General features: G+C 28.0%; 1 protein-coding gene across 1 annotated transcript in view; it reads right to left on the reverse strand.

Annotated features, from left to right (window-relative positions):
• The window catches only part of LOC117170961, a 202,975-nt gene that overhangs the window by 79,216 nt on the left and 107,310 nt on the right, over positions 1-16,449 (reverse strand). The window contains exons 10-11 of the mRNA XM_033358003.1: positions 5,597-5,854; positions 1,601-1,665 (exon numbers count right to left, since the gene is read on the reverse strand). Of these exons, the coding sequence (XP_033213894.1) occupies positions 1,601-1,665; positions 5,597-5,854 (323 nt within the window). The remainder of the gene's footprint in view (positions 1-1,600; positions 1,666-5,596; positions 5,855-16,449) is intronic.

The raw sequence follows: 16,449 nt of genomic DNA on the forward strand, positions 1-16,449 counted from the left end.
GTGTATAATAGTTTTAAAATATTTGTAAGATAAAATACAGAAGACTCCGGATTTGGTGCCCCTTGATTAAGGCATTCCAAGAATTTACCCCGTGTCGAGGATATGGGCGAGAGGAGGTAAGGCGTTGTACCCCAACAGCCCACATGTTTAACTGCGTCATGGCGTTACGTTAGTTCACTTGAAGCGGAAAGCACGCGCGTTTACAGAGCAAATAACAACGATGGCGAACTCGAGGCGATCAGCAGGGGGTATCGGATGCCGTAAGCCAATTAGACCCGATAAGCGAATATATATCTCAAAGAAGTATCTTGAAGTTATTGGAGAAATATTTATGAATAAGAGCAGTGAATATCAATTCATTTTAATAAAGAATGTTACGATTTAGAATTGATTATTTTCTATAATATTTCTTGTTAATATTTAATGGAAATTAAAATTTCTTCTGAATAGTTCCAAATTAGTAGAGCTATCTCAGCTCCTCAATACGGGTTTTCGACAAAAAAAACAAAGAAGTATTGGGTAGAAAGATAGAGAGAGAGTATAATATTTTTAAAACAAAAAGTATGACCTATCATTGGAACATATTTGGATCGTCTCTTTCTATCACATAACATAGGAAGAGAGATCGCGAAACCTTCGTTTCGAATTCGATGGCACCTCGGTGTCTATCTCACATGATAAAAAGAGTCAAATGTTGCCGTGAGAATTGTGAAAGCTGTTTTTTTTTTTTGTAAAAAAAGTTCTAATATTTATAAAAGTAAGTGATTTTCTGTTAAATAATTTCTTTGTATGTCTTCTCATAAAATAACCTTATGCGTTATTTTGGAAAACGAGCGTGATTCGAAGTTATGCACCGCACGTGTTGAAGTCATAAAAATACGACTCAAGAGATAAATTTATGCCTTCAAGACATAAAAAGTTGTTTCCAACACATAAATTGAAGTCTGACTCCGTCTCAAAACTGAGACATGCTCAAGTCGACCTCTTCGACTTCAGCATGTCTTGATGGGGGCAATTCAAGTCGAACTCAAGTCGAAGCATTTTTATTCGGGCTGCCAGTTTACGTTCGGAGTTCCCAGATTTAGGGCCACCGTCAGTCTCAAAACCGGCACTAAATCAGGGTTTTACTGTAATGATTATTTATTTATGTCTAGGATGTATTCTGCGCCGAAGACATTTAGTGCAGAAAAATATAATAGTAATACATTCGGCGTAGGAAATATTATGTGCATAAAATATTTTGTGTAGGAAAAATTGCATCAGTATACGTTATGTTCTATATATTTGTGTAGGAAAGGGTTCTACTCGAAATATCAAAGTAGGTAAGTGATATAAAGTGCTTGGCATTTGAAAGCTTTTAAACGATTGACAGAAAACTATAAATGCACGTTACCCAATGAATTTGAAAGTAAGATGATTGCGGAAAGGGAAATATACTAGAAAATCTACTAGAAAGCGAAACTACTAATGTAGTCGATCTCTCATCGTTATAAACTCTCTTGAAGTTGAAGTGAGGCAAACATAGCCTTGACTCGAGTGGTGTCTTGAAAGTAGCGTTTCGCCTTACTCGCACCGATCGTAAAGACTGTTGAAAACTTACCCTCTTGCCTTTGCCTTCGCGAATGTACTGATGGGACTGCCTTGGTCTTTGAACGACGCAGAAACCTTTAAAGTGAAAGAAGAAAACGTATGCATACTTTCTCTTAGACTATTTCGCCTTTTGGTACCAACCACCCCAGCCCAACCCTCATCCATCTCTCTATCCTTTTTCTCTTTCTTTCGATTATTTGTTCTCTCTTTATCTACTTTTTGATTCCTTCTTTCAGAAGTGTGCAATCGGCCAAGCACTTTGCTGGATAACAAAGTAAACTCCAGTACTGTACGGAATCGATGATCGAGCTTGAGATGAAAGAGTAAAGCCTCTTTGCTACTTTTTGATTACTGATGTATAAAAAGGTATAACAAATAAAGTGCTTTGTGTTTTTGATTTATTGTTTGCTTATAGTGATAGAAATATTTAATACTTTGATTTAGAATAGAAAAGACCGGCGCGAGATGCAGGCCCGCATCCAAAGAAATTTCCTCAAAGAGAAGGAGTCAAATAGAGAGTGATGATTTATTAAGCTAATCAATTTGTTCCATACATCATTTTAATTGTTTTTCATTCTTAATTATTTGTAAGGGGACCTCTAAAAAACATGTTCCTTTTTATTTATCGGTTAACAAGGATTTCTCCAAATAATAAAAATTAAATCTCTTATATTTGAAAAAATGTTCAGTTTAAATATCGAATACCTAAGTATAAAATTAAAAGATTGAAAGAATTATAACCATTTTAATGTAAAGTGTTTACATTTCAAATAAAATCATTTTTGGTACATCAATTCATTCAACAATTTTATCAGACTTTTTTCAAACTTAGGGTTCTGTTTTCCTGTCTAAACAAAACTTAAATTTTTTCTTTCAAATATTTCAAAAGTAAAAATGCACATATTATTTAATTGTAAAATTTTGTTTAGAATCGGGCTGGAATTCACTAACCGACCCGATAAAAGTCTTGCAGACCTGCCTCGAAAGTCGTGCACCCCAATTTTTTAGAAAGAGCTTAAAGAATTCAAAAGGTTTCTAGGGTTTTGAGAGGTTTTCAACAAATTTTTAATTATTTTAAGGAATTTTCAAAGCTTTTTAGTTTGAGTGATTGGCTAGGAGGATTCCTAGTTTTTTAGGAATGCTAAATCTTTTTAGGTTGACTGATTGGCTTAGAAAATTACTACTTCTTTGTGACAATAGCTTCTTTATATTGTTATTTTTTAAATGTTTTTTTTTTCATTTAAAATAAGAATTTAAATCGCCATCTAAAGGTGAAGTACTAGGACCCTTGCGAAAAAATGCCCATCCATTTCTTTGGAACTTATTGATACTTTTCAATCAAACTTTTCAACCCTCAATTCAGCCCTAGAGTATCTCGGGAAAAAGATTTTTTTCCTAACGGAGAATGGCTTTTCTGCTCTTTTCCTGTTAGAGAATTATAGATAACGGCCAATTTTTATAATTTTACAAGGGAGTCTTAATTAGCGCTCAAATGAACAAGCTAAAGTTTTAATGACTTTAGACCGTGGTAAAAACTCCAATTTTTAATTTTAAAAAAATGTGAATTTGCTTTCTAAATACTAAGTTGCTGAATAGTCGATACTAAAAAGATCTTATGAAACTCTGGTGTCAAATAGGGAAAGGAAATTTCGCATATGTTTGTATACGATTTTCTTCCAGATTCTTTCCAAAGTCTGCATCCAAAGCTTTATGTTTCTATCCGAAATTTTTAAAAATATTGACTAAAAAACTTAAATTAAATGAAGACAGCTTATTAATTAATTTTAAATGAAATTATCAGCAATTTTTCATCAAATGTTATTTTTATTTTTTATCTGAAAACTTCGGATAGAATCGGATGCAGGGAAATGTTTTTCAACTTTGGACGGTAATACAAAATGTAGGAATTTAAGAGCAAATTCCGTTACACTCTTTTGTTCTGGAAATTTCTTTGAATCCCTTAAAGATTCCTTTCATTTCATTTATTTTCCAAAGTTCTTAAGAAATTCTTCAAAACCTTTGAAATTCCATAAAATTTTCGATACATCTTGAAATCATTTTTAAAGCTTTAAAATATCTTGACATATTTTAGTATAAAATTGTAAAAATCCTTAAAAATGAATAGAAATCATTTGAAATCCCTTACAAATGAATCAAATTAAATTTATTTATTAAAGTTCTTCAAATAGTAAAACCCTTAAAATTCTTGAGAAATTAATTAAAACACCTGAATATGCCTCGACGCTTTCAAAACCGCGAAGAATCAATTGCAATTTAATTTAATTTATATTATTGTATTTATTTTCGAAAATCCTCTCGAAAACCCTTAGAATCTTTAGAAATCCTACAAAATTATTTAAAATTTTGTAAAGTTCTATTTAATCTTTTGAAATATTTTGTACACAGCTCTTTAAAGTGCAGTTCAATAAAAATGAAATAGAACGTATTCATTAAAGTTCTTAAAAATAAGTTGAAATGTCTAGAAATCTTTTAAATCCCTTCTAATCTTTGGCAGCGCTAGGAATCCCTTGAAGTTTCATTTACTTGATTTTCCCAAATCATCTAAAAAGCTCTTGAAATATTTGAAAATCCTACAAAATTGTTTCTCATCTCTTGCAATTTAAAAAACCTCTTTAAATCCTTTATAATCCCTCAAACTTCCCGAAAATGTTCGGAATTATTTGACATCTTCTAAAATCCCTTCAAATTTGTGGAAATATTTTTAAATCTCGGATTAAAAAAAAACTGATTTAATACTTTGGCATTATTTCAGATGACATAAAAGTTTTTAAAATTGTTTAACTCTTTTGAAATTCCAAAATTTTGTTGTGGTTTCTCTATATTTAACATCAGTCCTTTCCATGTTTTAACATTATCTTCGTATAGTGATTTACTATAATGAATTTTCTAGAATCGTGAAAAAATGATAAGAAATTGATTATAAAAAAATCATTACGGACTTAAACTGAATTTTCTATAATATTTGTTTTATAGGGGGGGGGGATTAAAAGAGATAGCAGGGAATTGAGTTAGATTGCAGAGAGAGAGAGAGAGAGAGAGAGAGGCAGAGAGAGAGAGAGAGAGAGAGAGAGTACACCAGATTGCAGGAGTAATTATTCCCTTGGTTTGGTCCCAATAGCACGCTACTTATAATTATCCAAAACAAAATCAATATTATTAATTCTAATATGTTATGAAGTAAATAAATACTGCTCTTTAATATTGTAGTATATCACGTAACAAGTTAACTTAGACACATCTTTACGGAGAGATCAATGCATGACGAGTTATAAAACCGAAGACCATGGGTTTTAAAGTCACCCTGTGAAGATTGAGCTCCATAAAAAGGTATGTCAACATTTATGAGTGATGTACGATATTTTATTCGAAATTAGCCTTTTTGGACGTCTGCAACGCTATCTAAAAAGTTAGTAGTAAAAATGTACGACTGACGTGGGAGCCAACTTCCGAGGTTCGGTCTGAGCTAGATCGCCATCTGGTGTGATTATTCTTTCCAACAGTACGGTTAGAAAAAACATTGTGCGTTATTCAATAGTCATTTGTGGCAGTATTTCGCATAAGTGTAGCTCTTTTGGAACTAATTACATGTCACCAGCTCACACTGTTCAGTAAATAGCTATATAAAAATCACTTTTCAGGGGGCGTTGCAGGCTCATGACATGTTTGCTCCGAATAAAATAATAAATAGTATCAATTACTGATCTAAAGTTTGCTGGAAAAAATAGACAAATCTACCTGGGCCCATGTTCTATAAGAGAAACAAGAAATGATCTAACACAGCCTCGGAGTTGTAATTAATAAACGCTCCACTCATGTATAGTGATGTTCCTGGTTCAAACCCGGGCTGAGGTACATTTTTTCCTTTTTCCAATAAATAGTAGACTAATAATCAACACTATATAGTATTTAACATGAAATATTAATTACTTACCCTCGTCGAAAAATAGCATGATTGTTCAAATTAAATAAATACTTTTTCACTTACGAGGAGGAGTTGTGCTAGATGTGGTTGTACTTGGAGTCGTCGCGACGCTAGTAGTAGTAAGTTCTATCAGCTCGGTTGTTATCTCTGTAGTGGTAGGTCTGGTAGTGATTTCTGGTATGATATTATCCTCAACTTCCGACACAATGACAGTTTCTGTCGTTGCAGTGACTGCCCGAGTAGTCGACATTGCGGAACTCGTAGTGGTTCTTGGATGATGGTGATGTTTTCTTCGCGCATGATAATCTTTTTGTGATTCAACTATAAAAAAACAACAACAACTTATTATTTATTATTCACTACTTTACTATCTCAAACACTATTTAATATAATCATAATTATCTTTTTATGAAAAAGAATAAATGAAAAGCCTATCTTTTCTGCGTTATACATGTTTAATGAATGTTACAAATTATTAGTATAAAATAATACAAGACATCAAGGAATGAGTTATGTATCTGAAAATGTAATTAATCTTTTATAATAGGATTTCAACGAATTCTTTATTTTTAGGTAGAAAATGAACTATTTTATTTCAAATGAGCTTTTTTTTATTAAAGATTAATTTACATCTAATATTGATGAATAGCATTTACTACGATTTTGTAGCTCACGTTCATGATAATCATATTCTTTAAATAATGAACTTTGCATTTTTACACCACAATTTTGATAAATCAATTTAGTAAAATTTTTGAAGGCGCATTGTAATAATCAATAATGACGTTATATGTTGAAAAACACATGTAATAAGCTTGTTGCCACTTGGTAAACTCTTCCCTGAAAATCTTGGTTAAGTCTCCCCAACATTCGTTCATGCATTAAATGTCATAAAATTTGTAGTAATAACTGTTTCATTTTTCCGATTTATACAAAATCATTACACTACTTTGTAACTATTTGAAAAATTTGAAAAATTTGAAAAATTATCATGTCGGGTGAAGCTGTTGTAAAAAATTTGGTTGATGGTGGTAAATGGAGGGTCAAGGTGTTATAACTGTTTTACAGAAAAATAGTCTTTGGACTTAAAAGTTTAAGAAGTGGGACAAATTTTTTTATTTCCTATCTTAAAAAATTTATTATTATTTTTTAAATACTTTTTTTCGGAAATAAATTAATTGTCTGTGTAAAAAAGTAACTTTGCTACTTTCGGTTTAAATTCGAATTTCTTATAAAAAATTAATCTTTCTGATTGAAAATTCGTTTCCTTATTTTACAAAGCATCTCTTGGCAGCATCTGCATTCGTTGAAATATCAAATATTATATTTTCTACCGAAAATTCATATTTACAGGTTGAAAAGTCAACTACTTTGTTGAGAATTTACATGCTGGTTCGAAAATTCAACTCTGGTTAAAAGTTTAAATATTTTGTTGAAAATCTTTTCTGTTTGTTTTAAAATATCCACCACTACGTTTTCATTGAGAATTCTTTTTTTTAAAGCAATTCTTTTTGGTTAAAGATTAATCTTTTTTGTTTGAAAATTTGGCCATTCAGTTCAAAATTTATATTTGTAGGTTGAAAATCTAACTATTTGATTAAAAGTTAAATTTTAAAAAAAGTTTCATTAAAAAGCCTAATTTTTAACAAAACCGTTTACACTGAAAATGAAAAAGTTTAATTTTCAGTTTTAAAAAATTAACGAATTTGCAATCAAATAGTTACTTTTTCATCCAAAAATATAAAATTTTAACAAAATGGTTAAACTTTTAAATAAGTAGATAAATTTTCAACCAAAAACTAAAAAATATAATTATTCTAAAACAACAACAGCTGAATTGAATAAATAAATTCATTTCAAGAAAATTTTTAACCAGAGATACATTTTTAACTAAAATAAGGAATCTTCTAAAAAAAATTAATTTGTAAAAGGTCGTTCAACTTTAAAACAATTTGAGAAATGTTCAACAAAAAAGATTAATTCTCAACCAAAGACAGAAAGAATTTTCAACTAAAATGATGAATCTGCAACCCAAAAAAGATCCATTGTTACTCATTTAGTTTAACATTTAACCAAGTAGTCGAATGCAAACAAAAAACACAAATTTTAAACAAAATAATTGACTTCTCAGCAAAGGAGCTTTAGCAAAAGATAATTCACAACTACCAAATTACAGTTGTAGATGTATATATGCATATATTATCGAGCGCAAAGCTCTAGAACGAACAAAGGAAAAAGAAAAATATCTACAAAATTGTTGAGTTTTCCACCCAAAAAAGCAAGTTTTAAAAAGCAGTGGAATTTTCAACTTAAAGGGATACATTCTCATTGTGTTCATGTTCAGTAAGAAAATCAATTTTCTACCCAAAGAGATGAGTTGTTAACCAAGAAACAATTTTAGTCAAGACATAGAAAAATGCATCGAAATTGTTGAACATTTTCAACAAAAAAAATTTTTAAACTGTTTCCTTATAGTTTAAAAATCAAGTAATTGGTTCAAAATTCGTCTTTTTTGTAAAACATTAATCTTATTGTTTAAAAATTAATGTTTTGAACATAGAATTTTTTTATGACGAAAAAATAATTTTTTTAAAATTTAATCTAAATACAACAAAATTTCCTTTCTCATCGATTTAAAGACTTGAATTGCAGAATCTGCCTAATGGTAAATGGATTCGATCACCTTTGAAATAATTTTTATAACACTTTTTTTGTTGAAAATTAATTTTTTTAACAGAAAATTAAACTATGACATTTTTGGTGAAAAAGTAATTTTTTAAATTAAAGTTTAATCTTTTTAGTTAAAAATCTAACTAATTGTTTAAAAATTTATGAATTTTGTTAAAAATTCGTATTTTTTAGTATAAAATTAATCTTCTTGTTTGAAAATTCTTCTTGCTAATTTAGGATTCAACCATTTTTCAACTATAACTTATTGAAGTGAAAATTTAACTTTCCATTTTTGGTTAAAAACGTATTGATATTTTTAATTGCAATCTGTTTTGGTAGAGAACTCAGCTTTTTTTTTAATTGCACTTCTTTCAGTTGAAAATTATTTTTTTAACTAAAAACTGAACTGTTTGATTTTTCGTTGAATATCAAGTTCATAATTGAGGCTGCATCTGTTTCGGTTCAAAACGAACCTTTTTGATTGGTAATTCAACTATTTTCTTCAAATTTCTTTTTTTTTATTAATTTCTATAATGATAAAATCTACTTATATTACTTTTGGTTAAAAAATTATATTTTTTTAGATAAAAATAATATATTTGTTTGAGACTTTCTAGATTTTGTAGAAAATTCGTAATTTTTTGTAGAAACGTAATATTATTGGTTGGAAATTAATATTTTTCATTAAGGATTGAGTTATTTAAAAAAAAAATCCTTTTCAGTTTGTCAAAAAAAAATTTATTTAAAAGAAATTTCGATTCTACAATTTTTTGTTGAAAATTGATATTTTAAATTGAAAATTTAAAATCGACCTTTTTTCGTTTAAGATTGAACTATTGGGAAATAAATTTATCTGTTTTGAGGCAATATTTAGAAATTCAGAATTTTATTGAAAATTCGTTATTTTTGGTAGAAAAATAAACTTCTTAATTGAAATTTCATCTTTCTTTCATTGAGGGTTCAATTATTATTTTTTTGAAAATTCCTTCATAGTTAGTCAAAAATTAATTTATGTAAAATAAAATTGGATTATATCATTTTTGGTAGAGAATTGATATTTGAAATTAAAAATTTATCTTCTTTATTTGAAAATTCAACCCTTTCGTTTGAAAATGCACATATTTCGATGAAAATTCGTTATTGCGGTAGGAAATTAGTCTTCTCGTTTGAAAATTCATCTTTGTTGTTAATAAAAAAACTATTAAGTTGCACATTCCTTTTTTTTTGTTAAAAATTAAATTCTCTAACTGAAAATTTAACTATCCCGCTTCTGGTGTAACACTGAAATTTGGAATTAAAAATGGATATTTTCGGGTTGAAAATTTAATTATTTGTTTCAAACATCGTCTTTTTATATAAAATTAATCTTCTTGGTTAAAAATATATCTGTTTGCTTGAAAGTTCAACTTTGTATGTATCATCAAATGCATTTATTTTAGTAAAATTTCAATTAGTTTGTTGAAATTTAATTGTTTGTTGTTAAATATTAATTCTTTTAATTAAGAAGGAATTATCCTATTTATGGTTTTATATATTTATATTTTTAATTAAAAATTTATCTTTTTTAGTTGAAAACTCCACTTTTTTCTTGAAAACTGATCTTTTTGATAAGGGTTCAACTATTTTGTTAAAAATTGATTAAAAATTCAACTGCACAATTTCAGGATGAAAAGTTAAATTTTTAATTAAAAATTAATTTTTTCATTTGAATATTCTTTTTTCTGGTAGAAAATTATTTTTCGTTGTTAAAATATTATCTTGTTTATTTAGGATTGAACTATTTTCTTCATTTGTTTTGATTGTTAAAAATTAATGTCTGAGGAAAATTTTAATTATATCATTGTTGGTTGAAAACTAATAGTTTTTTTTTGTAGAGAATTAATGTTATGGGTAAAAAATTAACCGTTTTCTTATTATTCTTAGCATAGATGTCCAAATTAGATTATTTTGTCATACATTGGAAAAAATGTCTTGCATAATTTACTATAAAACAATTTTAATCGCTGAGAGATTCTGCTACATAATGTGTAGAACCTGCCTGATTTAAAGTTAAAACTCTTACTATTTGGTGTCAAGTTCATCTTTTTAAATTAAAATTTGAAATAATCTGTAAAAATTTCATTTTTTTGATCGAATATTAATTTTTATAAACTACAAACTCAATTATTCTATTTTTGTTTAAAATTTGATATTTTTTGTTGAAACTTCATCTTTTTAGTTAAAAATTATTTTATGGGTGAAAAATTAATGTTTTTTATTATTCTTATCATAGATGCCCAAATTCGACTTTTTTTGTCTTAGATCCGAAAAAAACGTCTTGCGTAATTTACTATAAAAGAATTTTAATCGCTGAGGGATTATGCTAAATAATGTGTAGAACCTGCCTGGATATAAGTAAATTTTATTTCATTTTAAATTCTTTTTATAATATTGTTCTTGCATTGAAAATTAATTTAGTTGATAATTCTATTATTTGTTTTTAGAAAATTTTGTTTAATTAAAAATTAATCGTTGTGATTAAAAATTCATCCTTTTTGTCAAAAATTTTACTATTTGGTGTCAAGTTAATCTGCTTTAATTAAAATTTTTAATAACCTGTAGAAAATTTCATTTCTTGGATTGAATATTAACTTTTATAAACTAAAAACTGAATTATTCTATTTTTGTTTAAAATATTATATTTTTAATTGAAACTTCATCTTTTTTGTTAAAAATTATTTTATGAGTGAAAAACTAATCTGTTTTTTATTATTCTTAACATAGATGCCCAATTTCGAGTTTTTTGTCTCAGATCGGAAAAAAACGTCTTGCATAATTTACTATAAAAGAATTTTAATCGCTGAGAGTTTCTGCTAAATAATGTGTAGAACCTGCCTGGATATAAGTAAATTCTATTTTATTTTAAATTCTTTTTATAATATTGTTCTTGCATTGAAAATTAATTTAGTTGATAATTCTATTATTTGTTTTTATAAAATTTTGTTTAATTAAAAATTAATCGTTGTGATTAAAAATTCATCCTTTTTGTCAAAAATTTTACTATTTGGTGTCAAGTTAATCTGCTTTAATTAAAATTTTTAATAACCTGTAGAAAATTTCATTTTTTGGATTGAATATTAACTTTTATAAACTAAAAACTGAATTATTTTATTTTTGTTTAAAATATGATATTTTTAATTGAAATTTTATCTTTTTTGTTAAAAATTATTTTATGGTTAAAGAATTAATCTGTTTTTTATTATTCTTAACATAGATGTCCAAATTCCATTTTTTTTTGTCTTATATCAGAAAAAACGTCTTGCATAATTTACTATAAAAGAATGTTAATCGCTGATAGATTCTGCTATATAATGTGTAGAACCTGCCTAAATTTAAGTGAATTTTATCGTATTTTGAATACTTTATATATTATTGTACTTGAATTGAAAATTAATTCAGTTGAAAATTCTATTATTTGTTAAAAAAGATTTTCGCAAATAGAAAATTAATCTTTGTGATTGAAATTTCATCTTTTTTGTTAAAACTTTTACTATTTGCTGTCAAATTCTCCTGTTTTGGTTGAAATTTTAAATAACCTGTAGAAAATTTCATTTTTTAATTGAATATTAAGTTTTATATACTAAAAACTGAATTATTCTGTTTGTTTAAAATTTGATATTTTTTATTGAAACTTGATTTTTGTAGTTAAAAATGGAATTATTTGTTTGAAAATTCCCGTATTTTGTTGAAAATTTGTGTTTTTTGTTAAAAATATTAATATGAAGACCCGATGCATCCATAAACCTGAGAATAATTCATTCAATCCCACATTTCTTAAACCATATATTGTTTAAAACCACATAAAACATTAGAAGCCTATACATTTTATACAGCTGTTTTGTTGTAAAGGTCAAGTGCAAGGAGTTTAATGGTACTTTTCTGAAATTGAGTAAAGTTAGTGTAACATTGGTGTATTTTAAGTTATAAGTTAATGTTTTAGTTATTATTTGCATTCAATATAAACATTAAGTATTATTCCTGTGATGCATGGAATTTGTTATAAAATTTCATTTTAATACTAAATTTATTAATATTTAATAAGTTAATATTACATTTTGCAATTCAAGAGCGAACTGCTCGCAGTAAACAAATTTGTCTAAAAGACGCAAGATAAAAACATAGAAAGCTATTTTTTATTTTAAACCTAATTAAAATAGTTTCTGTTTTTTCACGAAACATTTTATAAATTTGAATGAAATCTTTGTATAATTTGTAAGAAAAATTTCAGTAAAAGCTTAACTTTCTTAAAGTTTTTGTAGTAGATTTTCGTAATCTTTCATAGCAAAAAATAATTTTTGTAGATATATACGGAACAGTTACATTAAAGTAGCCAAAATTATCCAATTCTGCGACCATCAGTTCGCTTTTGTATTTTAAATTAATTCTTAACCTCAAAATTCCAAAATTTATTATCGCATTTTCCACCAGCAATGGACTTTAATAACAAATTCCATGCTTTATAGAAATATTACTTAATGTTGATGTTTATATTAATAAAAAATAATATATTACATAGGTAGATATATTTAATGGTCCAGATAGCTCTTTCAAATGCTTTGAAGGCTTTAAAATGTTCTTTCCGAACTTGAAATAAAAATACGATCATAAATAACAAGCAGAGAGGCTTAAATTGAAATAAGAATTCGATCATAACTAACAAGCAGATGCCCTGTATTGTGATTGCAGTGGTACGGGTGGAAAGGTGGGGGTAAATGAGAAGCGTTGATTGGTATTATCGACCTCGAAATTTGATTCAATTATTGTTCCCAACAGTGATCCAAAAATACTTGCACATGCTTGAACTGTGCGTCGCTCTTTGGCTCTAGTTCGCGTGCGTATTTAAAAACCAAATACAGACGCGCACCGTAGCCAATGAACGTCACTCAAATCCAAGCAAGCGCAGATAAAGCCAGCTCCGTTGAGATCATTTAACATCAAGAAAACGTGTGTAATGTTCCATTACTGTCTAACTCACGGTGACTCACGAGTGTCCCTTTCGCACGCATGTAGCTATCAAAGAACGAGCAATCGTGACAATTTTTTCAATATTTTCCAACTCTGTCTAACCCAGTCATAACTCGTGTCTCACGCATATAGCAATGAAAATCAAGTAGTGTGACAATCGAAATCGACAATATCGTTTAGAGATTTCATATTAAGGATAACAATTCTTCAAAATTATTAAAAAATACAAATTAGGCCCACTCGTGTTGGAGTCATAAAAATACGACTCAAGAGATAAATTTATGTCTTCAAGGCATACAAACTTGTCTTCAAGACATAATTTGAAGTCTGGCTCCGTCTCAAAACTGACACATGCTCAAGTTGAAGTTTTTGACTTCAACATGTCTTGATTGGGGGCAATTCAAGTCGAACTCAAGTTAAAGCATTTTTATTCGGGGAAACTGAATTAATAGAACTCAGTCAGAAAACTCAACCATTTTTTATAATAATTGAAGGCTGACTGGTTCAGAATTCATCTCTTTTGGATCAAAACTTTACTTTTTGGTCGAAAATTTTACTATTTGGTTTAAAATATAACTTTGTTTAAAAATTGATTTTCTCAACTGAAAATTTTACTATTTTTTTTGTGGCTAAAAATTATTCGTTTTTACATAAAAATTCAACCATTAATTTTTGTTTTATTGAGAATCAACGATTTTTGCTACAAATTTAGATATTTTAAATTTGGTAGAAAATATATTGTTCTTAGATTAAATTTTAACTATTTCGTTAATAATGACATATTCTATTAAAAATTTACATTTTCGGATTAAAAATCTAACTGTTTTGTAGAAAAATCATCCTTTTGACTTGAAGATCAAGCTATTTGTTAAAAATTCATCTTTTTAGGTGAAAATGCAAGTTTTTGGAGAGAATTCAATTTTTTAGTTAAAATTTTTTTTAAATGAGCAGACATTTATTTTCTATCTTGAATGAAAAACTTTCAGAGTTTATTAAAAAATCATCACTTTTGTTTAATTCAAACGTGTTTGTTTCTAAATTACCTTGTTTCGTTAAAATATCAACTATTACATTTTTTGATAATTTATTTATTTCGTTTAAATTCGACTGTTTATGATTAAAAATTAGTATTTTTTTAAATATGAGATATTACGTATTTTGTATACAATAATTTTTTGTTTGAAAATTCAACTACTTGATTAATAGTTGAAAGTTCAATCAAAATTAATATTATATAAAATGAATCATGATGGTAATTGCGAATTCGAATATTTCGTGAAAAACTTTGAATATTTTGTAGGATTTACGTATTTGGTTAATTAGTCATCTTTATTTGTCGATAATTTGATGGTTTTATTGTACATTTGTTTCCCTGAATATATTTAAGATGATACCTGTGTATCAGTTTTATTAAAAATAATTTGTTCCCCTATTTTCATGAAAAAGCATTCTATTGCTTCCTCATAGAGGGAGGTTTATAATGACCTTAATTTTTAAGTATAATTTTGTGGAATTTTTTGATATAATTCGAGCCCAGGAATTCAAAAATGCAATTTTTTATATATCGATTTGAGTGTAATTTATTTTGTTAACAATATCTTGAAAAATAAAATAGCTATGAACATGAAATTTGGGCGAATTGTAGCTCCGACCGAAATCCAGGTCTGATAGGTTTTAGAGCTAGATCGTCCATTTGAAGTACCTTTCTTTACGTTCAGAGATTAAAAAAAAAATATCTCGCTTATATGAGAAAAACATTTTTGATATTCAAAATACAACATACGACATCGAGCTTATTTTTTCTTGTCTTTGAGACGCATCGATTGACATATTTTTTAAACTTTTATGATCTATCAGCACGAATGACGAATTGTAAAGAAATATATGTATTCTGTTTATATGACAAAAATCTTGTTCATATTAGGAATACTATATTACTAAAGCTGACATATTTGTTTTTGTCATCGAGACACATCAATTACATACATTGGGAACCTTTCATAATCTGCCATAACCAACCAATATGATTTTGAGATTTTAAAATAACGTCACTTTCCTTCTTTATGGAAGGATTTATTTTTATTATAAATATATGAGCACTGCATTTGATCTGATTGGTCGCGTCTTCGAGACACATCAATTTATCTATTGACGAATTTTTAAAGACCATTTTTGATTAATCAATAGCTACTTAAGAAGTCCAAAAAGTTACGTGCTTTCTATGAAGAAAGCTTCGGTTTTAATTTTTAATATAACAATGCCGTAAGTTAAAAAGTTGTGCATTGTAACAGAATACACCTACTGACATTTTCGTGCGCTCTCAGATTTTCTAAAAATAAAATTTTGGGTGAAACAAAGATATAAGCTTAAAAAATACTGAAATTATTAATTTTTGTTTGTTAGAAAAAAGCTTTCCTCTATGGGACAGAGCGTTTATTTAATACATAGGAAGAAGCAAAATGCTTTTAGAATAAGCACAAATAAGTACCCCCATATTAAATACAAATATAGTCTATTTTCAGATTAATTTAGACTGGTGGAAAAAGTGTTAAAAAGAGCTCGACGTAAATTTTCAACAGCCCTTTCTTCCATGAAAGTTCGAAATCTTGTAGAGAATAGATTCGCGGCAAATACATCATCAAAAATCATTATGAAAATATTGCCTCTAACTGACTTTTATAATATTAACAAACATCCACCAGATGGGAAAAATAGAGAACTCAGTGATTGTGTCTACGGGAAAGAATCCAAAAAAAGCAGAGTATGCTCACTAAAATTAATCACTCCGTAAGCGCTCTATAAAATCGATCGTTCATTTGCATACCCGATGTTGTAACAGTTAAATTCGCTTTCCATTTTCAAAATTGATTACAGTCGGTCAGCACTGCGATGGCAATACTGAGCAGTAATTATGTCGTAAACAGAAGCAGGGGAAAGAGTTAAATGGAAAAAGAGATAACGCTGGCAGGCCCTCGGGGTTTATCGATCTTCAAAGTTGTGAAGCTAACTCGGTAGTTCTCCCGGTGCTATTGAAAGCAATTCGAAGCTGATAAGTCATTTAGATATGAAGAAATTGCATCTGCTATTTCACGGACTTAGGAGAACGTCCCTATGATTCCACGTGCTAAGTATATCGGCTAGAATAGTTGCGTCACTGGTCGATAAACGTCAGTGCAATGAAAGTTGTCCAAAGGCATACAGAAGTTTCCAGAATTGAGCATTAAAATATTTATTTAAACTAT

The sequence above is a fragment of the Belonocnema kinseyi genome, chromosome 4 (assembly GCF_010883055.1).
Source record: "Belonocnema kinseyi isolate 2016_QV_RU_SX_M_011 chromosome 4, B_treatae_v1, whole genome shotgun sequence".
NCBI classification, from domain to species: Eukaryota; Metazoa; Arthropoda; class Insecta; order Hymenoptera; family Cynipidae; genus Belonocnema; species Belonocnema kinseyi.